Below are 9,659 nucleotides of genomic sequence, written 5' to 3'. Positions count from 1 at the left end.
GCTCCCAGTGATTATCATCTTTTTCGGAGTTTGCAGAATTTTTTAAAAGGAAAAACTTTTGAGGATGAGAACAATGTAAAAAAGGCTATTTCTGAATATTTTGATTCAAAACCGAAATCATTTTACAAAGACGGGATTAAAAAGCTACCATCAAGATGGCAAGAAATTGTACAAAATAATGGTGAATACATTATAGATTGAAATAAGATTTAATTAAAATTTTTTGTTGCTTTTTTTGTAGATAAAAATGCGCACAAACTTATGGACTGACCTGATAGTTATAAATATAATACAGATAAAATAAAACAACTTAAGATATAACTCAGACATTATCATTTCAAATTATCAAAATGCATATTATAGAACAGAGAAATGTAACTTAATTTCTAATATACTAATGCAAACTGAAAATCAATCATAGTGTCAGTGTTTTAATAATCAAAATGTTGTTTGTGAACAGTTTTACTAAGAATTTTCTTTGAAGTCAATACAATAGGAAAAAACCCAGATAAATTCACCACAGTATTTTCATCATTATTAAATTAGGTTCATTTATATTATTATTAATATAAATAATGTTGGAATGTATCAATAATACAAAGCTACAACATATTGATTTAACACATATTATATGTAATAGTCACCTGAAATTTTTACTGGCCTGATCATAGCTTGCAAGAATAAATCACAACTACATTTTAAATTGTTTTTCTTTTTCTTCATTCTTTAAAACTCCTATTTTCAGTTTAGAATTAAATTCTTATAAAATGTTAGATCATAAAAACTATTGGCAAAATAGTGCAAGATTAATTTCAAAATATATCTATTTTGTTTTATAATTTATAAAGTTTAAGGCTTAAGACAATTATTTTTGTAATACTGAACACATTATATTGCATTACAGTACTGCATTACAGTTATACTGTACTTGCTCATTTCTGATAACAGATTTTAATATGAAATCTGTTATCAGAAATGAGCAAGTAATTCATTTATCATAAATAAGGTTGTGTATATTTTAAATAAATGTTTCAGATTAAAATATTGTGGTTATCTAAATATCATTTACAAAATAAAAAGTATAATCAGTTATGTTTCAAATTGAACGTATAATTTTCTTAACTCATCCCAAAATAAAAGATTAAGAATAGTATGTGGTCCAATACGAAGAAATAAAACCATAAAACCTTTGTAAAGGCCAAAAAAATTCTCAGTTTTCAATACTTTAACAACACAATCAACAATCCCACTATATAGAATTCCTTTACCAGAAGAATTTACACCTTGATTGTATAAACGAGTTGATATGACATCCATAGGTGTCATAAATATTGCTACTGCCAATCCACTAAGCATGCTGGCTATTAATGCATTTAACCAACTATCTTTCTTAAATACCTGAAAAGAAAAGTTTACTTAGTTTATATATATCTATCAATTATTAAAATTATTTAAAATATATTAATTTTAATAATTTATGAAAAATTTATTATTATTATTACTGCATCAAATGAATGACTGTATGTACTGTACATGTGTGCACACACACAATAACTTATATAGTTATTTAAAGCAAATTTTTCAGTAACAATCATATCATGCCAATTCAAAAAAGAAGTGAACCATGCTTGCTGGTTATTAATTGCTGAATTTCCTCAATTAATCCCTGAAAGTTTATTTTTAAAATGCATGTATTCCCCTGGGTTTATTTTAAAACCTAGAATTTATTTCTTTGCAACAGGAAATGAATGGGTAAAAATTGAATGTAATTATTCAAACATTTATTTATTTATTTTACATATACAATAGGAAATGTCAGTGGACAATTAAATGCCTCCCCAAAATAAGTAACTAATAATAAAAGATCCTTAAAAGCAAGGAAAATATACATATAACAAACAACTGTGTAAAAAACATTATTATTAACAAAATTATATATAAAATAAAAAATAAGTTACAGATCAAGTCAAGGTTGAATATTATATAGTAATCATTTACATATGTATTTAAAATGTAATGTAAAAATGTAATAGAAAGAGCTAGCCTAAAAGAAGAGGTAAAAATGCAAAATAACATTATGGATTGGATGTAGGAAAATCCACAGGAAAAGCCAATCAGAGTAAATAAAACCATTAAAATATTTGTAAAAAAGTAAATTAAAATATTTAACAAAATCAACAAGAGATGGAAGACCCCATCTAGATCTAGCAATATCAGGATTACAAGAGATTAGCAAGTTTGAGCAAGCTAGCAAGGTCATTTCAGTAAAATAAGATGAAACAACCATTGCCCAGACTGGAAAGCAATAATCAAATAACAACTGTAAGTTAGCAAAGAAGAGGGAACATAGTATTATTTTAGATGAAATGGATTTACAAAAGTGCCATAATATGCCTTAATGAATAGCTAAAGATTTTATTTTATCAGAGTGCTCTTTAAAAGTAAGTTTATCATCAATGATGATTCCAAGGTCATTAAAGGAGTTGACATATTGAATAAGTTTATTGTTTATGTAAAAAGGTAGTAAATGGGTATTATGATTTAAGGAAAAGCACATTGTGACAGTTTTATCTACATTAATTTTAAGGTTGAAGCATTCAAAAAGAGAATACATCAGGTTAAGGTCTGTTTGAAAAGGATAGGGATTGCAGTTTATCAATTTATTATTGTTGGCATAGGCAATAGTAGTAGAATTAAGTTGATCTAAAATATTGTTGATATAGGCCAGTGCTTCTCAAAGTGGATGATAGATATTGCCCCTGGGAGGCATTTGAATTATCCAATGGAGTGTTAGGCACGACAGGAGGTGACAGGGATGATAGGCTCTGTCACCTCCTATTCATGTCAGTAGTAACAGGGAGCATTACTACTAACAGTCACAACCAAGCGGAACAGTGATCCAAAAATTTTCAGAAGCACTGATATAGGCTGGAAAAGAAAAAACAAAGCACTTAATGTAGAACCTTGTTGAATGCCACAGACTAGGAAAAAATTGAGGAATTAAAAATCAGCTAGTTTAATTTTACAAGTATGCAAAAGAGAGAAATTGTTAAGCCAAGAATGGGGAGCAGGTCAAGATCAAACTGTTCTGTGAGGAATGATAAGAGAATATTTGGAAGTACAGAATCACAAACTTGACTAATATCAATAGAAATAATGTAAAAAGGAAAATTACTTTTTAAATTTTGAACAATTACAAATAATGTGTCTAGGAGATTATTAGTAGTGGAATGGTGTTGTAGACCACAATTTGGAAAGGAAGTAATTTAGAGGAAATTGAGGAATATATTCTATTGTATAAGAATAACTCAAAACTTTTAACATTGTTGGGGAAATGAAAATGGGGCAGAAAAAGTCTTTTGTCTTTTAGGGACTGCAATTATAGAAGATGAAAGCCACTGTCTGGGAACAAAACTAATTTGTACAAATTTAGAGAATAATCTAGAAAGAATGATGGCTGAAATGGGTTTTAAAGATTTAAAAAAGATGGTGGGAATTAAGTCAGGGCTAGTAATGAAGTTATTTAAAGAATCTACAGTACAAGCAACTTTGGAAAAGGGGAAGGGAGTTGATATGAAAAAAAATGAGGAAAATGCAGGCTAAATTTGGCATTAGAAAGTACAGTAAATAATCTGTTTTTAAAATTACTATATACTTTGTATATTAAATCATTTTGAACATCAGTAAATTTACAAGATACTCTTTTTGAATAGTTAGGTATAAAACACCAAAACGTTCAGGGATCAGATGAAAAAGAGGCAACTACTTTATTGAAGTAGTTTTGAAAAGAGGATTGACATTCCTGATATTATTTTTTTATGGATGAAATGGTGAAGATAGAAGTCACAAGGGTTACCAATTTTTTCCATCTGTTCCAGTACTTATGATGTGAGTTATGCAATTTTTTCAAGTGAAATTTATTAACTATTTATGGTTATTGCTACAACATTTGAAATAATTACTGTTTTGATAATATTCAGCATCTTCCAATTTGGTTACTAGATTGTCATTTGTGTCTGCTTCAATGCTGTTGTAGGAATCAAGATCTTGATCCCTACAACAACCAATTACACTTCAACCAATAAGATCTTGACTTAAGAAATCAAATAGACTTTCACACTCATCAAGTTAATGTTTAACATCATCTAAAAACAAATTATAGTAAAATAGTTTCTTACAGGTGTTTTTTTGTGACATTTGGAGAAATTGGTTGACATTATTCAGATGGACTGAAAACAAGTTAAATTTTTTCTCATAAGAAATAATGGGAAACACTTCCTGATAACCAAATTGTTCAAATCACATTAGATTCAGATAACACAGTATGGCTATATTTTGTTTATAGATTATATTAACTTATTAATAAATTCTTTTCAATATATATAAATTGTTATAAAACAAAATGTCAACTATTTAATACTTACTTCTGACTTTTGAACAAACTCCTTGCATTTAGAAAATGTTGCTAGCTGTACAGCAGAACCACAGGCAACTCTAATAACAGAAGCAGTAACACCTCTCCATAATGCTGATGGCCCTTGGTTAAGCCAAATAAGAGATAATGCTTTTACCATACTTTGATGATTATGCTGATAACCAACTGCAATACTTCCAGAAGACTGTGCTTGCAGTTGTGTCTTCAGCTATAAATATTTAATAATATAATTATTATATTACAAATATAAATTCAAATAAAAATAATGATTAAAAAAATGTTTTATTTCACATATATTCAACTGTCTTCTGTATACATTTCATTTCCTTGGAACCAATAAATTGTATGTACTCATTAACTAATTCCAAGAAAATAAACACAAAACAAAAATGCATAAATAGATTCAGATGTATTTTATTACACATTTGAATCTATATAATATCAGAAAACCATAAATATCAATATATAAAATATACTTACAGGCTTGTAGTCCAAGTATCCACAGTCATACTGGCGATGGTGAAGGTAGTGGACGTGGTTCTGCTGTTCCTCCAGAACCAGAAGTAACAACTATTCGACTTCAGAAAAGCAATAATGGAATTGGACTTAGTATTGTAGCTGCAGGGGTATGTGTTTAATTGTAATAACATTAAAGGAATTAATGTTAAGTATCTGGTTCTTAAATGTTAATTATCAACTGTTCCAATAGAGTTATAAAAGGGATTACTCCAACTAATTAATTATGTTATTTTATAAACATCTTTTGGTTATTGTGTTCCATTTAAAAATTGAGAATATATTGAACTGAGAATAAAATTTTCCAAATCTCAAAAAACATTTTTCTAATAAAAACAAAATAAAATCTGACTTATTTAAATCTGTTTATTCATAAGAAATTGTTTTGCTTTTTCTCTTTATATAAAATTCAAATTCATTCATTAATAATTGAAGTTATATTTTTCAATTAAATAAATTCAAAATTGTAATATATTTAATCATAAATAGTATATAATCATGATTACACATAATAAATTACCAGTGACTGAGGATTTTTATAGTATGAAATAGTTTTAAGTGTAAGAGGAATAATTATATAAATCATATTTATTATTATATTAGGAAAAGATGAATGAAGATTGAAGTGAAATAATTTTAATCATATTGATGATAAGCATTATTAGATATGCATAATGCATAATATTGATATGAACAAAGAATTAAATAGAAATGAGATTTTTTTTTTCTGATGAAATTATAATGTAATTTTATTAACAGCTGAGAAGATATTTATTTGTAATTTTTACTGAACATTCAACATAAAGATTGTTACATTTTAGTTGCAAGTAAAATATGATTTCAATGTTGTATATTCACTTTTAATTTACTTTGAAAAAAATGCTTCAAAAATAATTGTTCTGAATTACAGTACTTAATTACACTTTAGAATTACAGTAGACTTTTAATAAATATTACCTTCTTAACTCAAAATTGTTGCAACTCAATTCTCTTAAATTCTCATAGACTCAATGCATTCTGTTTCTATAAGTTGAAGTAACTTTTAGGTCATATTTTTCTGCCTGAAAATTTAAGATACTGGGATTTTATTTCATGTCTAATTTTGTATTGGGTCTGTTCAAAAAATAACTTAACTTTTTGAATTGGGTGGAAATGGAGTGCTCTAGCATTGTGAGGTTGATAACACTACATTTGTGATAACCTACTGAGTAAGCTGCTTTTTTTTAGATTGCTGATATCCCATTTCATTCTCATGTTACTGTTTTTTGATTGAAAGGTGTTTGTGTTTATAACAATTTTATTTCAATATGCAATTTATGGGAACAATGATGCAATGTGAAGTTTTGTGTGAAACTGGGAAAATTTTTATGAAAACATTTCNATCTTAAATCTAACATTGGAAAATAATACAATTACATTTTAATAATAAATTTCTTTAACAGAATAGCTTTATATGTTTTCATTTGTTTAGATCTTTAACTGTAATTTTTATTTATTTTGAACTCATTTGTTGTTTTAATTACTTTAATTTGTAACAATCTTTATAATTCAAACTAAAAGTTTTTGGTATATTTTTTATAGTCTAACTATTCACTTCTTCATATACTGAAACTTTCAAAACTCTTAAATTCACTAATAAAAATATCACTAACAAATAAAATTAATCATATATTCTTAAATTAACAAAAAATATCTGAAAATAACTTGAATTGGATAGTTATTTATATAAAATTTTTTAAATAGTGAAGTGCCTTCACTATAAAATGAAGCTCATAGTAAAAGTACAAACTTGTTTCATAAGAATAAAGTAGTAAATGAATTATTGCCTTGCTTGGAATGTCAAGGAACTGTTGGTATTTGGCAAATATTAAACCTTGTTGGGATGTATGAACTTCAAAAGCATGAAATATAATTTAGGTATTCTTGTATGTCTAATTTATTAACTCTCTGTATTAAAAGTGTTTAGTGCATATTCATGAAAAAATATCCATAACCCAGTTTGGCACTCTGGTGTCAGTGTATCATGTGGCATGAGTGAACTAAATCACTTGGACATCGACATCCCATATTGTGCAAATCTACAAGATATAAGAACTGAGAGTCTTGTAATTGCCACCATCGACATCACTATATTATGCCAGGTATTCCTAAACAAGATATGATGTGCAAAACTGTTTACAGATGCAACAGATGATCAATTTCAACATCTATGATGATAATACGTGCAGTTGGCTTCTATGTTTATTACTATATTATTTTGTTTCTGCTAAGCTACGAACCAGAGCTACTTTTATATGCAACACCCTGTAGCATTGTGTGTCTACATTTTTCAATTTATAGTATTGTGAATCCACTTTATGAAAAAATTAAACTTTAATTCTTTTTATTGTACAATTGAACATTTTAAATATTTGTAATAAGTAAGCTTAGGAATCTGAGATGTCACACTACTTTTAATGTATGTCTTAATTTTGGGGAAATCATAATCAATCATCAAAAAAATGATCTTTCAATCTATTTAAACTGAATTTTTAATCCCCTTTTCACTATTTCCCTCAATTAGCACCATTTTCTGCCCTTTTCAAATTTGTGCATAAAATTACAAATAAAATTCATTAAGAAAATATTTCACCAACCAAATGCCAAAATTCTATCGGGCTAGTTTAAGATTAATTACTAAATGAATTATGTAACCAATCACAAAATTGGTTACGTAATTCATTTAGTAATTAGCCTTAAACTAGCCCATTAGAATTTTGGCATTTGGTTGGTGTCTAGCTTTATTATTTATCAGATCTAGCAATGTTGTTTATGAAAATATTTCAAATGTTGACTGATTTAATTGTAAAATATTTCTTTTAAGAAATGCTGATAGTAGACAAGAGGGAGGATTTAAGAAAACTAGCTGCAGTGAACTAGTAAGAATGTATTGTTACTGATGAAACTATTTTGAGGTATAATATTTGTGACATGAAGATTGCTGTTGATGAAAAGCATAAGTCAAAATGTGTTAAAAAGCATATTTCGGCCGCTAAACAAATAGAAATTAATTAATTAAGGCAAAAAAGCAAGAAAAAACAAACTTTTATTTCAAAATCCTTGGCAGATAGTAACAGTTCTGCTTCCAAAAACAAAAACTTTTCATCTTTAGCTACAGTTTTCTTACATTCTGGGATACTTCTAAGTAATGTCAGCCATCCAAATTTGAAAACTTTTTGGAGATGGACTGGCAAAACCATTCCTAATGGAAGTATTTAAGAAAATGTTATGTTCAACCAGTATATGCAAAAGCTATTAGTAAGATAAAGATTATTATTAAAGATAATCCTGTTTTGTTTCTTGTGGATAAAACAACAGATAATATGAAATGATTGGCTTTGAATATTTTCATTAATTACAAAATAAATTACAAAAATTTAATAATTTATATAATTTACTTTGTATAATACCTATGACTGATTATATTTACCATATAAAATGGACTTCCAAAAAAGGCACCGATAGAGCCTGCAGCAGCACCAGCGACAACACTCTTAATAGCACTGACTTCACCAGATTTACCAATTAATTCTTTCTTCTCGAAATTATCATAAATTCCTAATCTAATACCATTCATGACAAATTGATACCATAAAGCGGGAACTAGACCTTTCTGCAAAGCCAATATTCCATCGGCCTTTGATACTGCATAGAAAGCGTGTAAAATATTTTTATAATGAATTTTATATTTTCCGGGTTGCCTTAATTCTCCTTGAAGTTGCATTCGTGTCTTTACAACGTCGAAAGGATTTGTTACAACTCCTGCACAACACGCCGCAACTCCTCCAATCAACAATTCCATTTTATTTCATTCAACTAAAAGTAAATTATTTGAATTTTTTTTTGGCCTAAATCCATAAACTACATAAGACTGCAGGAATACACAACGTGTTCCGACACAAGCGGAACCGGAACCTGTTACATGACGCAATCTCAATTGCCATATTTAAATGAGAGAATATTTTTGATTCATTTTATATCTTTTATTTGATTAAAAATAAATTACTTTATATTTTTAATTTTTACGGATTAAACTATAATCATTAATATATTGTAATAATTATCGATTCATATGTTACATTTCTTTAGTATTGCACAAATTATATTCCAGAGGGCGCCAAATTCATCATCACAGTTTTATAGAATATTTTAAATTATTAATGTGACGATTCCAAAATATAAAACCAAATTATTTTATCAATAATTAATCTTTAAATATATTTTAAAAATACTATTTAATAATTTCGACGAATGAACAATTTATCACAATCCAAATAATGCTATAGTTCTACAGTAAAGCCTCGATTATCCGACTCAATTGGATACTGGGGTTGGTCGGATAATTGAAAAGTCGGATAACCAAAAAGTATGAAAAAATCCATTATTAGTGTAGTATATTATCATATCCCATGTAATTAGTATATTAGTATATCGCTATTAACCTACTTCGCGTTGAATTTTTATCAATGTTAAGCCTAACAACAATTTTTTAAAATAATAATCGTCGCTATTGTATCGTTAAAAATTAGAAAATTAAGCCTCGTTTAAATACTGGCTCCCTTTCATGGTCGAATGAGTGTTGCCAGCTAAAACACGTAAAAATAATATTAAAGTAGCCAAGACATAGCCAAATATTGTAGCGCCACATCACTAGCGGACATTTGAAATT

General features: G+C 27.6%; 1 protein-coding gene across 1 annotated transcript; it reads right to left on the bottom strand.

Moving 5' to 3' along the window:
* Positions 1 to 256: 256 nt before the first annotated feature.
* Positions 257 to 8,969, bottom strand: LOC111613077 (solute carrier family 25 member 35-like). The gene is made up of 3 exons (XM_023354382.1): positions 8,421 to 8,969; positions 4,425 to 4,643; positions 257 to 1,398 (listed from the first exon to the last, which is right to left on the bottom strand). The coding sequence occupies exons 1-3, from the start codon at positions 8,790 to 8,792 to the stop codon at positions 1,090 to 1,092; spliced, it is 900 nt and encodes a 299-aa protein (XP_023210150.1). The 5' UTR covers positions 8,793 to 8,969; the 3' UTR covers positions 257 to 1,089.
* Positions 8,970 to 9,659: the final 690 nt, after the last annotated feature.

This window comes from Centruroides sculpturatus, unplaced genomic scaffold (genome assembly GCF_000671375.1).
Source record: "Centruroides sculpturatus isolate CEXI.00-Female unplaced genomic scaffold, Cexi_2.0 scaffold1591, whole genome shotgun sequence".
NCBI lineage: Eukaryota > Metazoa > Arthropoda > Arachnida > Scorpiones > Buthidae > Centruroides > Centruroides sculpturatus.
The sequence above is the reverse complement of the archived record's forward strand: the minus strand, read 5'-3'. Positions and strand labels throughout refer to the sequence as shown.

Excerpts from the sequence above, each read along its gene's own strand:
- LOC111613077 (XM_023354382.1), bottom strand. The coding sequence starts at position 8,792 with ATGGAATTGTTGATTGGAGGAGTTGCGGCGTGTTGTGCAGGAGTTGTA. Across the intron at positions 4,644-8,420 it reads TTGGAAGTCCATTTTATATG|CTGAAGACACAACTGCAAGC; the intron begins GTAAATATAATC and ends AAATATTTATAG. Across the intron at positions 1,399-4,424 it reads AGTTTGTTCAAAAGTCAGAA|GTATTTAAGAAAGATAGTTG; the intron begins GTAAGTATTAAA and ends TTTTCTTTTCAG.